Genomic DNA, 23,871 nt, shown 5'->3' on the forward strand with positions numbered 1-23,871 from the left:
TTGCTTGACAAAAGAATAGATGACACTACTTCCGTTTACAATATAGTACAGAGTTAATACAATGCACGTGGAAGGTCAGTCAGCTCTGTGGCACTGGGATCTAAACATCAGTTTACAATGTGGCAGACAGTTTCTTTTATACCTTTGTAACCACAAATATGTCATACATGTTCATATTAAATCATATGTTTAATCAAGAACAACATTATCTTTAAAAAGGTAATACTTTCTCCCAAAAAATCAAACCACACGTTTATGGAATGCGACTCGTGCACGTTATTATTATATTTTCACACCACCGCTGCACTACCGGTGTTCTTGGCATTTCTCGTGCTTTGAAGCCTAGCAATGCCTTACTCTCTGCATGACTATTGCTCTGAAAGGCCTAACCTTCCACTTATCATGTGCCTCTGTGCTGCTTTAGCTGCATATTTTCTCAGAGACGTGTTCTGGCAATGCGCATCTGTGACTTTCCATTTCTGATGTGTCTACTTATATTTCTCTGTTCTGCAAAGATTCATGTCAACTTTCCGTCCCCCAGGTCCTGACTCCATTAGTGCATTTTAATCTGCTAGTATAGACAGCTTAGGCCTGTATATTTCCTTTAACACGTACATGATACTTGCATGGATATGAGAAGGCTTCCTTCAGTTTCTACATTCATTATAACGCAGGAATCCCATTTCTAGCACCTATGCTGATTTGTGTTGTCATAGACGAACACAGAAAATGCGTGTGCACCATGACATAGGCCTGTCTCACAGATTGCAGTCTTGTTGGACTGTAAGGGGCACCCAAAGTGCTACCCTCAAAGTGGTGAGCAGCTACTGCCTTCATCAGGAGTTAAGCAGCACGAGAGCCGTGGTGGATGCACACCATGTAGTGATCAGATCCTTTTTTAACTGAATCACTAGAGTAAGGCCTACAGGCTCACTTATTCTAAAGCTCTGCTCTTGGGTGCTTAGCTCACCCTTGGCCTAAATTAGTATGGTGTGAAGTCATGTGTAGCGAATGATTGGTCTTTATGCACTGGGTGTACATATTCCTGGGAAGAGTACTATACAGGGATAAAGCAGTACTGTGCAGTGCGTGACAGCTGAGGGCTTAGGCTGGATGTATGTGTGTCTATGAGTAGTACAGTAGTCAAAGGATGTAGTGCTGTGCAGTGTGTTTAGCTTAAATGCATATGCTGGGTGTATGTGTACCTGTGAGTGATACAATACTTGAATAGTGCAGTGCGTCCATGTTAAATGCATGGGCATGATGTATGTGTGCCAATGAGTGGTACAATACTACATGACGGGAGCAGTGCGTGCAAGTTAAATGCATGTGCTGGATGTATGTGTGCCTGAGTAGTACAGTACATGAAGGATACATTGATGTGCAGTGCGTGCATGCAGAGGGCCTGGGCTCGGTGTATGTGTGTCTATGAGTAGTACAGTACAGGAAGGTTAGAGTTCTGTGCAGTGTGTGTATGCTGCATACATGCACTGGGTTTATGTGTGCCAATGGATGGTACAATACATGGAGGGCCCTAGATCCCATTTTGGGAGGCACAGCTCTGCATGGTGGAAGATGAGGAGGTAGAGAATCCCTCCAGACGTATTTGTGTATTGATGTATTCCTGTAAGCTGGTTGGGACACACTGGAGAGTGGAAAACCATGCTTCCCCATACACATCATAGGGTACTCTTTGATTCAGTGAGAGGACACAAGCAAGGGGCATGGGTTCTTCTCAAGCAGGAGATGAGGCTGATAAGGGAATCATAAAGAGTAGGGCTAGGAACCTGAGCTAACCTTTTGATACATATATCACTGTGGCTGACTTCCAGGTGTGAGCTATGGTCACTCCCATGGACTTTGTTGTGGTGCTATCAGCTTTGGAGTCACTCTTGCTGTGACAGACTGGTGTCAAGAGGAAGAAGAGGCAGAGGAGTGGCAGAAGCCCCCAACATAAATTTTGAGGACTCCTATCCTAAATCACATTTGGTATCTGAAATTGGATATAAGAAGAGAAGCTTGAGGCCCCAAAAAAGGCAATGTGCCAAGCAGCCAGATGGCTGTTTGAGGAGGGGAAGCTCTGCAAGACTTCTACCTGTGATCAGGAATGGGAGCCAAAGCCTGCTAGTCTCCCTGCTGGTGAGGGTACATCACCCAAGGAACCCAAGACCACCTGACTTGGAGCATGCCTGCCTGCTTGCCAAGACCAGTGTGCCCTGTGAGGAAGAACTGAGCATTGGAGGGAGCAAGGCCTGATGCGAAATTCTGTTGAGTGGATTCCCATTGTGAGGATGAGGAAACAGCTGCTGCACTGATCGGGTTATTGTGCATGTGCAAGACAAAGTTGACGACCAGGGTATATCAGGAGAGGGCCGCTGTAAAGTGAGCCATGGTGACCACTGCGTCGATTGGACTGTAGCCTGTATGCAGCTAAGGACCAACCCCAAGTGCCAGGAGGGACTGCCCTACATGAACTTTGCTGCACGTTGTGCTAATCGGGCTAAGCCTATGTGCGTGTGCAGCTGTGGATGGCAGGAGGGAATGCCGTGCAGACACCTGTTGTTCGGAACGGGTTGGAGTCAGTGTACAGTAGGGACATGGTGACTCTGTATGCCACAGGGGGTCCCTGGACCTAGCCAGAAGTGGGTACTGCCCCAGAGTATCATTGGGGTAAGGTCACAGTGGGAACACGTCACCAAGGGATCAGCACCAGGAACTTCCCGTCTTCTTACCCCTGTCATTGGAGTATGACTGTGTGTGAAGGAGATCAGGAAAAAGTGATTGCAGCCTGTCTCGGCCACATGAAATAAAGTCGCCAGACTCTGCCACTCCAATGGCCGCAGAGGGGGTACACTCCGAAACTCCAGACCTTCCAAGCCTGCCGGCGCGGGCAATATTGAATTCGGACCCCGAGGGAACTTGCTAACTAGAATAATGTGTATGCTCTGGATTACTTTTGACTTTAGAGCTGAGTCCAAGTGGACTCTTGAGACTCAGACTACTGGTGGGGCATACCTTGCATGTTCAGATAGTGAATGGGGAATACCCACTATCACTAGAGTTAGGAGCAAATAGGGCAGGGAACCACCAAGGAAACCCTCAAACCCTGACCTCAGGGGATTGTGTAGGTATTTGTGAGTGTTGTTTTCTTTCTTTGTGCTGGTAAATGTAGACATAAAATACTTCTCTTTTTTCATAAAATTTAGTATTTGGCTGATGGAATATCTGCTGCTTTTGGTTGGATATCTCACTTCCAACAAATTCTAAATAAGGTCCTTAGTGGCCAATGAATGTTACTACAATATTTTAACATAACACCACTAGCCAATTGTATGGACTCAAGGCGATGTCCCTATTGACCAAGGACTACAATTTCCACCAAATGCTAGCTCAATCAAGATTTAATGCGTCACCTTGATTAACACATAACAGTTATGCATTACCATCAGAGGTACAAAATTAGTATGAGGAGTACAAATACAGTTGGCAGAGATCAAATATATAAATGCCTGAGCAGCATTGAACTGGGCCAGAAAAAAAGTCTAGCACCAAAATAAAAGTGGTCCCCATTAGTAAATTCAAAAGCTAAAAATATGGCCCATGTGTGGAAATTGGGGCAGCGTTGAACTTGTAACAGAGGGTGATATGGTATGTCAGTGTTTTGCAAGGCACAGAAGACTGTAAGAATCTAAACTTTTTGCAGGCAATGTTTGTTTTAATATCATGGAAATCAACTGTAGAAACTGGCCCACCTGACCAAAAAACAGGCCCACAAACAGGCAAAAAAATGGCACACACCCTGACCTGCCAGACCAGCCCATCCAGTACTGCCTTATTGTCATATAGGCAAGTCCAATCATGTGCCTGAATTAACATTTACGCAGTGCAATCGATATTGAGGCACCTGTAGAATAAAACAGTGCTGTATCAACACTTGAGTGTTTAGTGAGCCCTTATAGCCAACACATCATGGTGTGGAAGCTGGTTATGAATTTACCCAATTCAAGAAAAAGCTGGGATTTCAATTTATTTTGAATAGTAAATTTCATAATTGTCTTCCAGTCTTTTTTCCTCAAATTGGGTTGCTCTCAGTGATTTAAATACAACTAGAAATTACCCCCAAATCCTACAGGCTGTAATTTCACACTGATGGTAGCCCTATGCTGCTGGGAAGTTTTTTTCTCCTTCGTAGGGGGTGGTATATATTCCCCAGTTGTAAATACCTAATTTTACTGGCAGTGTCACTATTTCCCTAGTAGGGAATTAACGTGTGAAAGTTTCTGGTGATTATTTGAGAGAAAAGTATTAATGATGTTCTCCTTTCTTATTCACAGAAAACTACTGCAGGATAAGGGCAAGCCTGCAGGAGGACCATCAGTTACAACAAAAGGCTTTTCCCACTTTGCACACTTGATACCAACGCGACCAGGAACTCCCAAACTTTTCAGAACCATAGTCTCTGCAGCTGCGGGAAAGCAAGGCTTCAAACTGCTGCACAACCTGAAAACAGAGGAGTCTGCTAAAGTAATTTCATGGGACTTTACTCCTTTTTTAAGGGGGGAGTACTTATTCATTGGTTGTTCCAAGGAACAGCTTTTTGTTTTAAGGCTACATATATTTGCAATTACTGAACACATATGTCTTCCAAAATATCAATTTGCTGTATACTGACTGGAGAGGTTTTCTATGGAAGCCCCTTCTGAGCAGAATGTTGATAATATAATATTAATTGTATAAATATGAACTCAAATATATAATACTCTTTCCTTGGTAGTGGAGTTAGAGAGAAAATACACCCTACCCTAAAAAGAGACTTGTCCCAATAGAATGACTCATGGATCTCTGTTAAGCAGATGGATCTGCCCCCCCCCCCCACCTTGTGCGGATTTATATTTTCATCAAATGTGTGATGAGACAGGACCTGATGAAACTATGAGTAAATGATTACTTTGCCCCAACCACTTCCCAAGCCTTCAACAAGTGACAGCTGGGGCTGTGTTAGACAAAGTGCCCCGGAGGTGCAACAGGCGTTTGCGCCTGCTTTGCGCACCCCTGAGGCACTCTGGTATTACAGAAGGGGCAGTAGATGTTTGTGCAGCTCCTTCTGTAATACCAATTGCGTGGAGCGCATAAAGCGCCAGCGCTATCTTCAGGGGGCGTTCCATCATTTGCATTAGGACGTACCCAATGCAAATGAGGGAATCCCTGTGCCTCTGCAACCGCACCTTATTACAGACGAGGGCGCAAAGGCAAAGAAGTTCTCAGGAGGCGCACTGACAGTGCATCACCTAAAAGGTGGTGCACTGTCAGTGCACTCCCTGAGAGATGCCCTCTGGAGGGTGGAAGGGGGTCCTATGCAGTGGTGGCTCCTCCGCTAAGGCGGAGGAGCTGTCCTCTACTGCTTTTCAGCAGTGTAAAAAAGGAAAACTAAAAGGATAACTCAACGCTATTATCATTTTATTTGTTCCTGCTGCGGCAGCTTTCAGAGCAGGGGGAGCCAGGGCCAGCCAAACAGTCATGCAAACGTTGCATGTTCTCCATCCAGGCTGCATTACAGCCTGGGTGAAGAACATGCTGCAGCTCCCAGTTCCCATCTGAGCACCAAACCACTGCGCTCAGACCAATCACAACACTGCATTGCAGCGTTGTGAATGGCTTAGGGGAGTCTGGGTGCTTCTTGTTTATGGCCCAATGGGGGAGATGTTAAGAGATGCGGAGATAAGATAAGTTTTTTTCTTTTTACACCCCTCCCCACCCCTGCTACGCCTGATCCGTGTCAGCTGTCACTGGTCCTATGGACCCCCACAAACATCCTCTTGCAACAGATCTCTAATCCCCCTTCAAAGTGCAGGCCATTCTATTTGTACTAATTGGCTATAATGGTTACCTGAATATTCCAATTGGATTCCCACATTTTGAAGCCAATTTGCAAAGGCATGTAAAAGTTTTCAAAAGACTACTACTGGGGTACTACTTTACCTACTCCAAAATGCCTTTGTATACAGGCCCTTATGATGTTTTTTGTAATAGTTCTACTGTGGCTCTAAAAAGAATCCTTTTTGGGGCAGGGAGGTTTTTTTTTGTTATTTTCTTTTTTTTGTACTTTTAAATTGTTTATTTATAACAAACGTTAAAAATGTCCACTTGAAAAAAAACAAGAGAAAAAAGGAACAATTTTTTTTATGAACACAACTCTCTTTTGGGGTGCCCCTGCAGTCTGTTTTATATTCATACATTTTGCTTCAAGTACAACACACAAGTTTCTCTGTGCAATGTATTTCCATTCTCACCATTTCTGGATTCACCTGACTTTCTACTTCCTCATGAACATCCAGTGAAATGTTAGCAGGTCCTACTCGCATTATATTTTTTCTAGCCATCTCTTCCACCATGGGTGTCGTGATCCTTGGTTCTTAATTCGTGAGACGTGGTAGTTCTCCCAAAGAAGTAATTTCCAGCTTTTGTCCAGTAGTGCTCTTGCTTGCAGATGTTTCAAATCACTTTGCAAACATTTAGTTTTTTCAGTGGGTGGATTAGTGAAGTACTACCAAACCCTGTGTACTGTCCCTCATCGACTGATTCCTCAATGGCATCACTAATTGTTGTAGCATTTGCTGATGGAACTGCAGGCTGCGATGGTGAGACCTCGGATGAACCTCCAGATGATCCTAGCTTCAAGCAACCTCTTCTTCCCTTCTAATATAAGCCATTATCCAGCAAAAGTGGTGTGAGAGGCTTCCATCACTCCTCCAGAAAGCAGAATTAATTCACTGCTCTAAAACTGGGCCTTTTTCTTTTCACCAACTTTGATTTAGTGGAAGAATACTTGAACCTGCAACCCATCAAATCCTCCAAATACTCTTTAAGTTGCCAGACAGTCCGTGGGTTCTTCTAGACATTTATGGAGTTCACTGAAGTCCTGCCCTTGTTACAGACATTCCAGGTTTGCAAACTTGGATTCAAACATCTAATTCCTGAATCTCAAAATTAAGGGGGAAAAACATTTTTAACATTTTAAATGGCCCTTGTATGTTTTGATAGTTTTCAGACATAAAATCAAGTCTTCACACTCAACACATCCAAAATATCATGCCTAGGGATCATAACATGAGTTTACACATTTTATAGTTGCAAACTGCATACAAAATCTGCAGATTGCCGCAGGGTATCTAAGATGAGTCAATGAGTTTTATAGTTTGCCTATCTAGTGACAAGTCAGTGAACTATGGCAGGACACCTAGCATGGGTCCTCAAGTTTCATAGTTTGCAAACTGGCTTCACGATCTTTGGAACACAGTAATGGGGGCTATGACAGTTGGAGTTCTATCTCTCTGGCAAGATTCATTTTGTTTTATTTTTAAAACTGAAGTCAGGCTTTTGGGTTTCTCTGCCTAGGTCAGGGTGCCAGGGTGCCCACATGAAGTCCTTATGTGGTGTTTTAATTTTACAGAAATTAGTGTTACAAAAAGCATGAGCTAGGCTTCAACGACTGAAAAAGTGAAATACATCGTAGCATTTGACAGTTAAAAATTAGTCTTTTTGATCAGTCTAGAACTTTAGCATCATTTACTGAATTTGCAGAAATTTGTCAGATGCTTAGTATGTTTAGGCTATTCTTGGCATTTTCAAATTTGAGCAGATTACGCAAAATGGGGTACCGTTAAAGGTGTTGATTTGCTAATAGCTGTGGCATTATTTGATCAATGTCAGGTCTCAAGTCACTTTAGGACACAGGAGACCAAGGACTAGGCAGAAATAACACACAGGACAGTGAAAAAATACATACTCATACCCTTAAAACTACATTTCCCTGGATCACATGCACAGCCCCAGCCACTAGAAAACCAGCACAGTTAGGCACACCTCAGGTTCGGTAGAGGCGGGTATACGCACCTCACCTGCATAGAGTTTCCTTGTCTGGCAACAGTGATTGCTGTTACTCTCCGCTATTTGCTTCAAATCAAACTCAGCTTGCCCCATCCCTTCACTTTTTTATATTTTCTCTCCTGCTTGGTTCCCTTCAGCCCTCTAGTTTCCTCGCTTTCAAGCATTTATGCTCAATGTATTTTGTACTTTATGATAAAAACAACAATTTGCAGTTGATCAGGCTTAGGTGACTTGTATGTTACCCCCCTGTATCGAAAATGTTTTAGCCAATGCAACTCCCTTCATTTTAAACCAAAGGCCTCTGATGAGAAGCTTTGGAACATTCATGCAGCAGTTTATGGCTATTTTGGTAAAAGACAAATGAAACCACAGCACATGCTGCTTTACTCTCCCTTCGAGAAGGTAAGGAGTTTGTGATATTCTATATTATATACAAAACAAAAATGGAGAGAAAGGGATTTTTACAATGGTAGACCATTGAAGGAGGGCACTCCCAGTCCCCTAGTTACATAATATCAAACAGAATGAGGGAGTACTCACATAAGACAGAGAACTGTCTTTAGAGTATAGGCACGTGGAGCAAATGAAGAAAAATTATTTCTTAAGAAGACCTCTCACTCACCAACCTAGTTGGTGACATGCTTCATCATTGAGGTCCCACCCAGATAGCCGAGTGCCATCCAGGTGTGCTGCGACACCTGACTACAGTGGAGCTGGTTTTTTTAAGGTGAATAGTGAATTTGGATAAAAATTGGCCGAATTTAACCCAATTGGAAATACTTTATTCTGGGGTAATTAGGACAATGATTAAAAATAGTGAAGACACCAAGGAAGGTTAGATTGACCTCTGGTATCTAATAATAAAAATCAGTGGAAAAAAAAGAAATTAAGGTCTACATGTTTCAACCATAATGATGCGATTGCTAAGGTTTTCGTCAGGACCAAAAACATGACCCGGGAGGTGCACACTCGCTAAGGTGTGCCCTGTCCACGGTCAGTAGTAGAAACCTAACCCGTTACTCACGGTTAGGGAACCTTTCTCCAAATCGTTGAAAGGAAAAATCTGTAAAGAAACAAAAACGAACACAGGACAAACATATAGTACATATAATCGTCACTCTATTCATAAAATCAGTGCTCCTACTATTTGCCAATAAGAGTAGTGTGCGTGACACGGTCGAAAAGCACTTAAGTGAGCCTCACCATAGGTGAGGGTGTGTGCTCACACAATCACAAACATATTCAGTACAGGCGATCTATAATCATACATCTTAATCTGTAGTGAACATGGACCATACACATCTAATCCATACCCACTCATACGAGTCTCAAAAGAGTGGGCGTCTATGTACTCTAATAAGAGTACAACCGTACTAGTGCACCAGTGTAACCAAGGGGTAAAACGGGAGATATCTCGAAAGCCCTGGTTAAAGTGAACCCACGTGTGACTAAAATATAGTGGTGGGTAAAAAACATACAGCCTCACTCGATGTGGTGGGCATGCCGCTAAAACGAAGTGAAATATCCAAATCGCTTAGCCTAGTGAAAAAATTAAAAGTGTAGTGAACCAAACGTCGAACTTGAGGGGAAGGAAGTACGCTTACTTTGAGAGCAATATTAGCGCATCTCATGGGAGACGGGATCACGCGATTTGTAACTTCAAAATCTAGATAAAGACAAAGTTACATTAATCACGTACATACTCTCAGCGATGTTAAGCGGGCTAAAGAAATAACCACGTTACCATAGTACTCACTCAGAACCACAAATCGGTCTGCTTTTACGCCTAGTAGTGATCTGCCCAGTCTCCCGGTGGAATACTAGAGACCCCGGTCAGAGCCTCTCTAATGAGAAGGTAGTTCCGGGTCACGTGGGGGGGCGCTGGCGTGCGTGTCACGTGGGCAACGTGGAAACATAATGAAATGGATGTTCGGGTCAAAAAAACAAACAAATGGAACAATAAAGTTACAATGGCTTATTTGTGAGAAGACAGCGGGCTATACATTTCAGCAAAAGATCACCCTAAAAAAAGGGGGGTGGTAGGTGAAATAAGATTACAGTTTTAGCTAAACATGTTATAAGGGTACACTGACATCTTGGCAAAATATAGAGGTTAGCTTCAAATTAGGAGAACAACCCCTCCAAGAGACGACAGGAGAAACAAAAGATCACAGCCCGATCACACAAACGTCAATACCTGTACAGTGGAATAGTAAAGGTTATAATGACATGAAGGAGGGATTCGTTTCAACAATTGAGAAAACCGCCATAGAAAAAAGTGTGACGGGTGAAAAAAAGGGGGGTTCACTGTTCGTTCTCGACCATATTTTTCCCTGGCCCGCTCAAGAAACCTACGTTAAATGGCTCATTGATTGTATTGTGTACAGATGCTAGCCAATAATGGGTGTCTTATATTCTGAAAAAATTCAGGCTGCAATGACATACAGTATGAGATAACAATCAGTGATAAAATACTGTACTCCAAATAACAATAGGAAGGTAAGGACGATAGGTCATTGTAATGGAGTAGTAAGCAAATACTTATCTTGGCAACACAGTATTCCAGGGAATGTTCTCATTAAGGCCAGTGGTATGGGTAGATAGCCTATAAACCCACCTTTGTTCTTTTTCGAACAGCCTCTGTTGTATCTTGGCACCAGATTTTATTTGGTCAATGATTGTCCACCGCATATTGTTTGTGGTATGATTATTTTCAAGGGAGTGTTCTGTTAACTTAGTCGTGACCCTTTTGCATCTGATTTTACTACGATGCTCGCATATTCTCTGCTTTATCTTCCTTGTTGTCATGCCAACATATCTTAGATTGCACGGGCACCTAATCAGGTAGACCACGTTAGTACTGTTGCAATTTGTGTGTGTCCTTTGGGTCCAAGTCTTACCTGGTTCAAGATCAAGAGTTTTAGTGTTACTGGTCAAATGACAGACACTGCAGCTACCACACGGGTAGTGGCCTACAATGTCTGGTAGTCCCCAGGCATTCAATACAGTTGATGGATTAGCCTTTTCGATAGTTATTGGGTGGGTGTTCACCAAAGTATCTGTTAAGCTCCTTGCTTTCTTAAAAGAGAAAAGGGGCTTCTCCCAGTGTAAGTTGCCAGTATTAACGATTGACCAATGTTTGTTAATAGATTTAGTCATCAAATTAGATGCAGAATTGTAGGTCGTAACACAAGTTAAGGGTAGTTCACTTTCTGGGTGATTCTTTTGTTCCAAGAGAATTTCTCTTGGTTGGTTCCTTGCTCGTTTTTGAGAATTTTGGATGATTCTTTTAGGATAACCTCTTTCAGTAAGTTTTAGGGTCAGATCTCTGGCCTGACTTCGATAATCCATGATCTTACTGCAGTTCCTGCGTAGTCTTAAAAACTGACCATGAGGTAAATTTTCCCTCAGAGCTCTGGGATGAAAACTCTCAAATCTTAACAGATTGTTCTTCGCACTTGGTTTGTGGTGAGTTTTCGTTTCCAGAAGGACATTCTCTTTCATAATGACCACATAAAGGAAGATCATCGTCTTGGGGTCCACATTGTGTGTGAACCTGAGGTTGTTATCACAGGTATTAATCCAACGTAGGAAGTCATTCAAGGTTTCAATAGGTCCTTGCCAAATGGCAAGGACATCGTCTATATATCTCTTCCAAAAAATGATATGTGACCGAAAAGGGTTTTGATTGGTCAATATGAATTTGGTTTCAAAATCGAACACATAGAGCCCCGCTACACTAGGAGCGAAAGTGCTCCCCATTGAAGTACCCCCAATCTGTAAGAACAGATTCCCCTCAAATTCAAAAAAGTTCTTCTTTAGGGCTAGTTTGGCACATTCCAGTATAAAACTTTTGGGGGTTCTATATGTCCATGTTGACATGTCAAGGGATTTTTTCAGAACTTCCAAGGTGTCATCTTGTGGGATACTCGTATAAAGACTCTCTATGTCTAAGCTAACCAGAATCGTGTCTTCATCCACTGTTAGACCCTCGAGCATTCTCAATAGGCTCTTAGTATCCTGGAGATAAGTGGAAGTCTCCTGTACCAGTTCTTTAAAGAAGAAATCACAGAAACGTGAAAGAGGTTCCAAAGGGATCCGATCCCTGAGACGATAGGTCTCCCAGGTGGTAGAATCTTGTCTTTATGCATCTTAGGGAGGGTATAGAAATATGGGATCCTACCTTCACTATTGGTCAGAAAGGTGGCTTCTTGTCTTGAAATATGACCCATATTCTCTGCATGCTCTACCAAAAGAGTGATTTCTTCTCTCAGATCATTAGTGGGGTCTAATCGAATAGGCAGGTAGTTCCTGTTATCAGATAATAATCTTAAGCATTCAGCTTGGTAGGCCTCTTTGTCTTGAACAACAACTCCACCTCCTTTATCTGCCTGTTTAATCACTATGGTATCACAGGATTTTAAATTTTTCAATGCTTGATCTTCTTCTTTACTCATATTGGAAAAAGGTCGCTTTACAGTGAGTTGTTCAATATCTTTGTAAACAGCTTGTTCAAAGGCTGCCAACTCAACAGGAGTGGCATGTGGAGGAGGAATGAAAGTGGACTTCGTCCGTAGTCCTGTTTCATTATACTCCTCTGTACTGGTTGACCTGTCGTTTTTTTCAAAGAAGGCCTTCAGTCTCAACTTCCTGAAGAAGGCGGCTAGTTCACAGTGAAGATGGAATTTGTCAAAACGTGAAGTTGGAACAAAACCGAGTCCCTTACTCAGGATCCTTTCTTCCACTGAGGTGAGAGGTCTAGTTGATAGATTCGTCACTAGACTCTGCTGGTGCTCGGTCCTGGCTGTGGTGCTTGTGTCTTGCTCCTGGTGTTGTTCCCCACCGGGTCGTCTTCCTCCCAATGCACTTGATTCGTGCCTCTTCTCTTTCCTCTTCCCCTCCTGCCTCTGCCTAAAAAAGGCAGCCTGTAAGTGTTAGGGGGGAATAGAGGTTGCGGAAATGGTGGTTGCCAACCATAAACGGGGTACGGTTGATGTTGATGAGGGTTAAATGCGCCCTGAAACCCAGATGGGATAAAAGGGGCATGGGGATTAAACCCTTGCCAGTTATTCTGGGTTTTATTTCTTCCCCTTTGTCGTTGTCTCCCGCTTCCTGTACTTGAATTACTACTGCCTGTAGAATCAGTACTTGAGGTATCCAAATCCTGTTCATGTTTTGTGGAAGGAATAAAATCGGGGTCTGAATAAGGATATACCTTAGTATATGAGAAACGTTTAAGGTCTTTTTGGAACTTCTGTACTTTCTGTTGTGTTAGATGGTCTCTGTACTCATTGATTTCTTTGTTAAGTTCATCCAATCGTTTCTTATATCCTGATATTGTAGTTTTTATCTGGCCTTCTGTTAGTTGTATGTCAATCATTATTGCATCAGAAAGGCGTAGAGCTGTCTTAATGATCAGTACAATCCAATCGCGTGTACAGTGCCACGCGATCCGAGCCCAATCTTTCCTAAACGTTGCATCATCAAGGAAAATACGTGGAGCGTTGGTGACAAGAAGGCCTTTGGGTGCCATATTGTTTCTCAAGTATTCTTTCAATATTGTTCCATGTAATATTGTTCGTATGCGATCTCTTTTCATTTCTGACAATTTCTCCCAATCAGTGGTCTGAGAGATGGTTTGTGCGATGCTCGCATCAGCGAATAGAGAGGGATCTCCTAATATAGCTTCTACCTCCTCAGAGGAATAGGACAGCCCTTGATTCTCCCCCATAGTTACGGCTAAAAAGGTTACAACACTACACGTGGAAAGCTCTCACAGCTGTGCGCTGCCATTAACTACAAAACAAAAATGGAGAGAAAGGGATTTTTACAATGGTAGACCATTGAAGGGGGGCACTCCCAGTGCCCTAGTTACATAATATCAAACAGAATGAGGGAGTACTCACATAAGACAGAGAACTGTCTATAGAGTATAGGCACGTGGAGCAAATGAAGAAAAATTCTTTCTTAAGAAGACCTCTCACTCACCAACCTATTTTTAATCATTGTCCTAATTACCCCAGAATAAAGTATTTCCAATTGGGTTAAATTCGGCCAATTTTTATCCAAATTCACTATTCACCTTAAAAAAAACAGCTCCACTGTAGTCAGGTGTCGCAGCACACCCGGATGGCACTCGGCTATCTGGGTGGGACCTCAATGATGAAGCATGTCACCAACTATGTTGGTGAGTGAGAGGTCTTCTTAAGAAAGAATTTTTCTTCATTTGCTCCACGTGCCTATACTCTATAGACAGTTCTCTGTCTTATGTGAGTACTCCCTCATTCTGTTTGATAAGATATTCTATATTAGCCATTTTCAGCCGTTAATTGCAAAGGTAGCCTGGACAGATAGGTTTACAGCAGCGTCTTCTACCAAGGTCCACCACTCGTTAGACCAACAACCACTACTACACTTAAGGATCTCACATTACTTTTGTAATTGAAAATATGCTGTCAAGATAGGTAGACCAGGAACCAGAGATGTAGTTAAGTAGATTTATTAGTTCAAGTAATGTGGTACAGGGTGCCCCACCGAGAGCAGCATCCTGCTGCTCAGCTCCACTAAATCTAACCGGTCACTCATTCAAATCATGCATACACACCCAACATTCTATGACATCACACTCAAGTATAGGATATAACATATCTCCTTCCTTTAGAAACAATAGAACAACAAGAAGCAAAGTGAAGAAAATAATCACATTTCGTTCCTTGTAAATGAAATCAAATCAGATCACAAAATCATATTAGATAAGTAAATGCATTCTTAGTTCATAACAATAATCAAATAGCATTCTAGGATATTAAAGTCAATAAGGTCAAATAAGATGATAAGAGATAAATGATTCCTCTCTAGTTCACTTAAGAACATATAGCATAAATAATTGTGTTCTTCATATAGAATGGTAATGAAACATGTAGAGTCACATTTAAAAGATTGCACATGTTTCAGGCAGGATGCACATGTTTCAGGGAAAATGCAATCACCACACCTACCCAGTACACTCTGAAGTGCACCACAACACACCCATCTCCCTCTGCAAAGGAACATGAAAAGAAAAAAAGAAAATGCTCATGTTAGAGCATGGATGTAATAACGCACAATAAATGACGTGCGAGGGAGCAACAAAAATGCAATGCACACCACACATTACAGCATTAAATCGCTAGTGCACTGCCAACACAACCTTGATGTGTGAGGCAAAAGACAAAACATTATGCACACAACATTACAACACTAACCCCTGAGTACTCTGCCAACGCAACCCTGACGTGCAAGGCAAAACACCTTCCCAACACAACCCTGACGTGTGAGGGATGTTCCCAACGCAACCTTGACATGCGAGGTAAAGCACATTTCCAACACAACCCTGATGTGTGAAGGACACTCCCAACGCAACCTTGATGTGCGAGAGACACTGCCAACGCAACTTGATGTGCGAGGCAAAGCACATTCCCAACACAACCCTGATGTGTGAGGGACATTCCCAACGCAACCCTGACGTGCGAAGGACACTGCCAACGCAACCTTGTTGTGCGAGGCAAAACACATCCCCAACACAACCCTGACGTGTGAGAGACATTCCCAACGCAACCCTGACGTGCGAGGGAAAAGCAAAAAAGAAATACTGCATGGGGTACACCTAGAAATGGACAAGGTACTTAACACAAACAGAAATCACTGTGCACCTAGAAATGTAATACGTACTAATACTTAAAAAAATATGCACTTATCCAACAGTGCAACCACACCCACACTGAAGATTCACTATAAACTGAACACAACTAAATACCAGAAAATTCACCGAACGACATAAAACAATACACATGCCAAAATAACACCCTCCCATACCGCTCACATGTACCACTCACTATTACCGCTCACAAGTATCACTCACTACCACAAATGATAGCCCCTATGCGTGGCACATAAAAAAAACAGGAAAACCTTCATGACAGTAAGCACCACAATTGCATGGCATCAAGGCTCGAGTCGGGGTACCCCGCAGGTGGACAGCGTCCCTCCATTCATTTTACCGGGAGCTCGATAACTGGAGCAAATGGAGTCAATCATTCACTCTTTGGCCTCGCTGGGGCGAGATCGGAGCTCATGCAGAACGCTGCTCACGCACTGGCTTCTCTGATGCAATCGCATCAAAGGGGTGAACGAGGGGAGGCAATGATTCTGATGGTGCAAGCCACCTTTCGTGACGTCACTTCCTGTCGTGATATCAGCGTCCCCCCACTTCTTTTTTTAGGACTAGTGCCCTGCATGGCATTAAACTTAGACAAGGTCAAAGCAATCAAAATATTAGGTAAGCGACCGGTCACCCGAGTCTACAGTGCAAATAGCACCAGAATGAGTTCACCTCCTACCCGCAACATGAAAGTAATATCCAAAACTGACCAGCAAGCTTGGCTCAATAAAATGCAGTGTACATTCGTGCTTGTGTTGAAAACCATTCATGTTAGAGATACTTCAATTTGCAGGACATGTGCAATCATCGTTAAATAGGAGCAGTTTGCACGGGTTTCTGAGTTCAATGCAAGCCGCGTTTGACAAAAAAAATATATTTTTTAGACAATTAAGGAAGTCACCATTGGGCAATATTCGGAGGTAGCTACCTCCTCACGTACTTCTGGATTACGCTGTGATGATATGTTGCCTCTAAGCTACTTTTCTGAAGAACAGCTTTGTCCTGCCTTGACGCATGCAGATTTACCATCTCCAATAACGCGGCGCTGTTGGTTGCCAAGGCTTTGTCCGGCATTCTTGCACGATGAATTGTGTTGCAGGACTGCCAATAACATCAGTGCTGTGGGGTTACAGCATTACATTGTCAGTACGTGTCGCTCACTGTGACGCACAACGGATTGGGACCGGCAGGATGGCTCTGCTCGTGGTAACCCAGGCTCTCAGGATAACCTCACGCCCGCTAACAGAATGCCGGTAGGTGTTTGAATGAAAACACACGCGGAGGCAGGTACCCAGATACAACTGCTCACTGTTGTCTCCTCCGTTTAAGGTTACCACTGCACTCCAACCGTTACCGTGAGGTTCTGCTAAACACTCCTCAGGGCTCTGCCCATGCCCCCGACTGCGGAATGCCTCCAGATTAGTCCACGCACTGTCAAACACTGCAGTCAATGTTCACAAAGTCCATGCATGAGTAGCTTCAAAAATACACGATGCCGTTTCACTGCATTTCTTCACAACGTCCATGCATGGCTAGCATCAAAAACATACGCTGCAGGTTCACCGCATATCCAAGGCAGTAAATTGATTTTAAAATCAAAGTTGTTCAAACATTTACCTGCTGCCAGCTGCTGACAAACAAACACTGCCAGTTTACTCCATGTGAAGTGTAGTTCACGACACGATCCATAATGTACCTCCCTTCAAAAGTTCTGGATGACTTTAGATAGTTATCAGGCAGGCTAAACACGCAAAACTCCATAGTCTGTTGGTAGGCAGGTTTCAAACATCAGGTGATATTACACATCTTGTGATCTTCTGTCTGTTGTATAGGCAGTGTGCAAGTCCCATATGCCAAATGTCACTTCATGTGAACTGTCAGTTCAAAATCCCACGTCAAAAATGTTCATTATATAAAGTCTGTAGGCAGGTTTCAAACCACTCAAGCCACATAATGTCCAAAGCCCAACACATACCTCTGTGGACTGTCTGTTGGAAAAGACACCGGTGGGGCATCCAAGGCGTGTCACAGGCTTAATTTTCAGGCTTCTTTTTGGACTCTAGCCATCTTCTTTAAGTTCTCTGTGTAATTTCTTGGCTCTTCACGCGTGGTTCTTTACAAAATCGTCACCATTTTGGTAACTGAGGTATGCTGTCAAGATAGGTAGACCAGGAACCAGAGATGTAGTTAAGTAGATGTATTAGTTCAAGTAAGTTGGTACAGGGTGCCCCACCAGGAGCAGCATCCTGCTGATCAGCCCCACTAAATCTAACCGATCACTCATTCAAATCATGCACACTCACCCAACATTCTATGAAATCACACTCCTGCAGGCTGAGCAGCCAGGACTAGGAAGTATAGGATACAACAATTACAAATTCATGTCCAACAAACTCTGAAAGGGCAAGAAAGACATTGGATTCCGGCAAAAGTATCCATCAATGTCTCTGTAGAAACAGTTAAAGAAGACATGACTTCAACTGATTACGTCATGCATCTGGGGAATATTCATAAAGCACCATCTGTGGAAGAGAAAAATAAAAAAAGAAAGGAAGGTCTTTGCATTTACTTTGGGAAGCAAGGGCATTTTGCTAAAGAATGTCCAATTCTGACAGGAAATGTCAGGACTCAACAGTGAAGGGGGAACCACATTCAAGTCCTTTCAATATTCAAAAGTTCACCCACATCCGCAAATAAATTGGTAAACAGTAATTGCAGCTCACGGTGCAGATTCTCACCAGCCAAGGACCGCTTTTCACATTGGCTATCATCGACTGTGGTCTTCAGAATCATTTATGGAACACAAATTGGAATGGTTTTAACAACAGAAATGTTGAGACCATTCAATTTGACCTCATTGAAACCAGAGAATTTGACATTGTTTTGGGAACACCTTCGCTTTAAAAACATAACCCTTCTATTGACTGTCAGGAGGAGATCATCCATTTTTCATCCCCAGAATGCAATAAGAGCTACTTTCGTCTGACGTGATTAGAATCCATATTTCCTTTAGCCTGATGTACAACACAAAAGGTGAAAAAACTACTTCAAATGGAAGAGGCATATAAGGATTTCCACAATGCCTTTAGTAAAAGAGGAACGGATCAACTGCCTCCCATCTCCCTAATGATCATTGCATTGATTTGGTCACAGGAGCAAAGATTCCTAATGGGCGCATATATCCCCTTATGGTACAATAAAATGAGATCCTTCAAGAATACCTAACTGAAACCCTACAGAAGGGGTTCATACGTTATTCCACTTTACCTATGGAGCCCCTTATTCTTTTCATTCCCAAACCAGAAGATGAGTTCATACAGTGCATAGACTGGTAGAACTTACTGGCACCGCAATCAGAAATAGGTACCTGCTTACCACTGATCTCCATGCAAATAGATCAAATAAAGTGAACAAAGACATTTTCTAAGATCAATCTTTGTGGAGCCTATAATTTAGTGAGAATACATCCAAGAGATGAATGGAAGACAGTGTCAAACACACAACATGGACACTGAATATTTAGTCTTAGCCTTTGAGCTGTGCAATGCACTTGCAGCTTTCCAGCATTTCTCAAATGATATATACTTGATGCATACATCATTATATAACTTGATCATTTCTTGATGTTTTCATACAATCTAGTAGTATGTCAAATGAGAATCAAGGAAGTTCTAAGATGAATGAGAGAACAGTCACTCTTTACAAAGTTGAGAAATATCTGTTTAAAGTGCTTGTAGTGGTATTTCTGAGGGGTGCAGATCTCACAAGAAGAATACATATGGATTTGGGGAAGGTTAGGGCGGTATGTGAATAGCCTCCTCCTCAAACAGTTAAACAAGTTCAGTGGTTCTTTGACAAATATGCTGATAGACACTGCAAACCTTATTCCAACTATACGGTTGTGGAAGAAGTCAATGGATTACTTATCCATTCCGGGGATACATTCTAGTTTTTTCCTAAGTTTGTTGCTCCCTATCCAATATATTTTCCAGACTCACTTGTACATCCCCAGTCACAGGAGGTCAATCAATTACACCTCTGGGTGAATGGTGTCAAACCCGGTATTTAAACCTCACATGTGTAAAATGTTGTTGTTTGGCAACATAGGTTGTTGTGACTCTTTGCTACTCGCTTCAGTTGATTATACAAATGCACAGTTAGAGGAGCACATCGACTTTGAATATTTGAACGTTTTTTCAACTGTAACAAGATTAATTAGCAAATAGTCTCCACTATCATAGTGTGTCTACTATACTTATAAACAACAAGTCAGTAATGCATATGGGATAACATAAACATTAATTTCCCAACGAAAGGAGGAAGAGCTCTTCATGTTCTTTTTCCTTTTTATAAATGCCTCACAAAAACGTAGTATAAGAGACTTGATACAACTAGAAAACAGCCTACGCATTTCGTCCCTGTTTCACAGGACTTCTTCAGGGCAAACTATTCAGGTATGTATCCAAGCTCACAGCAAAATAACCAGCCACTCTCTCCAGGGTTCAACTATTTTCTAATCCTGCATCTAAATCCACCTCAAGATGGAAACATACATAGTCCAAATGAGTGATTCAAATCAGATGCTCTTCACCGTAGTCATTTTATATATTCCTATTTTTCACGTTCGTCATTTTGGAAAATTAAAGTTTTCCTTCTATAAGTTGAAAGGCCACGAGTTTACGTCCGTCCTTGCTTTGCTATGCCTACCAAGCGTTTCAGTGCTCCTTGTATGAGCACTCAAAAAGACGTCCACTGTAATGGGTGTGTAGTTTTAGGGTTTTTCATAACGGTTGACCCTGAGGGTGAGCACTGTTTAAAGTAGTAAAACAAACAGTGTGCAGACGAGCCTAGGCAACAACCGTTTTTGCAATTTTTATACTATTTGCTTCCGTTGACACTTGGCTTGTCCCGTACTTCACTTGTGTTGTTTTCACCCGGTTCGGGTTCCTTTTCTCCTTTACTTTCTTACCTGCTGTCTGTGGTTACCTACTTGCTTGGTTACCCTCTTGTCAACTTGTCCAGGGCTCCTCTCCCTCTTTGATGTTTTGGCATCCTCGGCTCCTAAGCAGGGTTTGTGGTATGCAAACCCTTCTGCTTGCTCTAGGTAAGTCCCTGCTGCTTGCTCTGGGTAAGTCCTAAACTTTGTAACATTTAAGTATATATCCCATTCCTTTGGGTTAGCTCTTTAGTAAGTTGCATTCTCTCACTTATAGGTAGAGACCTTGATGTTCACAGTTTGGCCTTGAGACACTGTGAAATCCATTCTGGGTATTCCAAGCACCAGCTTACAGGAGTGAATGTCTCTCACTCTCCTTTTTTTCCTCCTTCTCCCCTTAGACTGGGTCTTCTATTACATCCCTGTCCCAGTGCAAGAGCCAACCTCTGAGGAGATGAACCTCTCCAACCTCTAGGAAGTTGACCTCTAGTAAGAGACAGAGAGATTGGCCTCAACATCCATGGTCAAATTACTGCTTGAGTAATGAATCTATATTAAATTTGGCAGACATTCAGCATGTTTAGTCTTCTGTGGACAAGGCAAGGTTTGTGCAGATCCTTCTGCTTGCTCTAGGTAAGTCCCTGCTGCTTGCTCTGGGTAAGTCCTAAACTTTGTAACATTTAAGTATATATCCCATTCCTTTGGGTCAGCTCTTTAGTAAGTTGCATTCTCTCACTTATAGGTAGAGACCTTGATGTTCACAGTTTGGCCTTGAGACACTGTGAAATCCATTCTGGGTATTCCAAGCACCAGCTTACAGGAGTGAATGTCTCTCACTCTCCTTTTTTTCCTCCCTCTCCCCTTAGACTGGGTCTTCTATTACATCCCTGTCCCAGTGCAAGAGCCAACCTCTGAGGAGATGAACCTCTCCAACCTCTAGGAAGTTGACCTCTAGTAAGAGACAGAGAGATTGGCCTCAACATCCATGGTCAAATTACTGCTTGAGTAATGAATCTATAATAAATTTGGCAGACATTCAGCATGTTTAGTCTTCTGTGGACAAGGCAAGGTTTGTGCAGATCCATCATGGGAAAATTAAAAGGAAGGGGGGAATATTTTCATGTGCTGTGATTTGCTAATAGCTTTGGGGTTCTTTTACAGATCTGCACGACACTTGGCAGACATCATATTTATCTTACTCTTGATATTTCAGTCCAGTGGGGTTGGAGGGAATATTTAAAGGGTGGTCAAAAAAGTAGCAATACCCATTTTAACTCCTGTAGGTATCTTTGCTGCCCACTACAGAAAAATGCTGAACAGCATTACACCATTCTTGGCATAAAACTAGAGCTTTTCTCAAGTAAGTGTCTCGAGAAACTAGCAATACAAAAACGTGTCTGGTTAAAATGTAGAAATATCTGAATTGCTAATCCATGAACCATCTTCTAACCGAAGTGTGTGCCCTGTCCTCGTACCTAAATTAAACAAATATATGCCGTCACGGGACAAGGGAGCTGTTATGCTTCAGTCCTCCATTTTGGGCTATGGTCTCAAAGTTGGATCTTCAGAGTCATTTTTATTCTATTTATTTGTTATGTTTTGGAACACCAGTGGAGGTCCACATAGGAAGTGCAAAAATAAAGATATAAACATCGTTTACACAGTCATCATTACAACAACAATATGAAAAGGAGCTATCTTAAAAAGTTGCAATGTGCAAAGTACAAGAAGGGCCTATACAAATATGTGGTTTGAATTTGATGAATGAATAGAGGAAAATTCATGATATACTTAAAAAGTGCAAAGAGCGCAAATACAAAACACATTTACACAATCATAATTGCAGCGAACAATAGCAAAACAAGTGATTTATACGCATTTAAGAAACATTTGAAAAAGTTTTAAAAAATTGAGCAATCCATCTCATTGGGGAGGGGCAAATAAATATATATTTTTTAATTTATTAACATTTTGTTCAATGTTAAAAACATAACATATGAAAGCATAATCTAATTTCTCTTACTGGACTCAGGGCATTTAATTATCACATAATTTGGTATACAGCATACTATATTCATTCAGGTGAACAGAGAAGAGCCAGGATATTCCACCATCGAGAGGCCTTCAGGCGAATTTTCAGTTTTCTGTCAGGAGGTATGCGTAAAAGGGGCCCAAATGTCTTTAGGTCTTGAAGGTACTGGAAGTTCCTCCGCATATTGGGTCAACTGATCTTGACAATATGTAAGATCCACTAACCATTGTTGAAGTTATGGGGCACTTCTACCGTGCCAGTTTTGTGCCACTTTCCTTTTTGCTAACAGGAGTGCTATCGCCTCCAGTCTCCGATTCTGTGGTTTTAAGTGTCCAATAAGTGCGGAGTGCAAACCACCATTTCCAGTACCATATCAGATAGCGCTCAGGTTACCTATACCCCAATTCTTTTTTTATCTTTCACAGTCCCACACCAGGTGTATAAAGTCTGTATCTGGTATTTTACATCGCTTACAATAAGCCGACTCTCTCAGACCATATCTATGCAACTGCTTCGGAGTATAGTACAGTTGTTGTATACATTTAAAATGAATAATGCGCAAATTGCAGTTAGCTGTTAGGAATCTTGTGGAGTGCAGCAGTATTCCCAATCCTTCTCCGAGATGTGAGTGTCTAGTACCTCATTCCACCTTTTCATACGTCTGCTATATGGGGGGGCCGTGTCTGCCTGCATCGCATCATATAATCGGTTGAGCAGCATTGAGTGGGATGAGTTGGCACGCATGTCCTGTAGCGGTTTTAGTGTCAGTGACGCTCCTGGGTGTAATGAGTTTATGGTTTGAAGGCCTCCTTCAATCTGTGATATGTGAATACCATCAGTGGGGTACTAGTTTTTCATGCCTGAATAGCCTCAAAGGTGATGAACATACCTTCCGGGTAGGCATCCCCCATTGTCACAATTATTATATCTGCCAGAATAGAGAGCGCTTTAGGCTTTTGGGAAACAGAAATGCCAGGGTAGTGCAGGAGTATACAGTGGTAATTTCTCTGCCAGTGCAGTCAATCCTGCTAATTTCCTGTTTGGAACTTAATGATTGCATCCATGGTAACAGAGCAGCGAGTGGTGCAGGAAGCGCACCGTCTGCGTCTACAGCTACATGGGAAAGGAGGGAAAATAAACATTGATTAGCCTCAACTGCTGACTGTGCATTAGATTTTAAAATGATCGCTCTTACAAAATGGCGACGTACGGCGTGAAAAAGGGCACAGAAAGACCAGATGATTTAAATCTTGTACATGAATGGAGCACAATTCACAAAGTCTCTCTTCCTTGGGCAGCCAGGCCATATTCATGTGA

The 23,871-nt window shown here is 42.3% G+C and overlaps 1 protein-coding gene across 1 annotated transcript in view; it reads left to right on the top strand.

Moving 5' to 3' along the window:
• Positions 1 to 23,871, top strand: part of CNGB3 (cyclic nucleotide gated channel subunit beta 3) — a 966,824-nt gene that overhangs the window by 852,300 nt on the left and 90,653 nt on the right. Inside the window, exon 18 of the mRNA XM_085604101.1 lies at positions 4,335 to 4,524. Coding sequence (XP_085460227.1) covers positions 4,335 to 4,524 — 190 coding nt within the window. The remainder of the gene's footprint in view (positions 1 to 4,334; positions 4,525 to 23,871) is intronic.

Source organism: Triturus cristatus, chromosome 5_1 (assembly GCF_964204655.1).
Source record: "Triturus cristatus chromosome 5_1, aTriCri1.1, whole genome shotgun sequence".
Classification (NCBI taxonomy): Eukaryota; Metazoa; Chordata; class Amphibia; order Caudata; family Salamandridae; genus Triturus; species Triturus cristatus.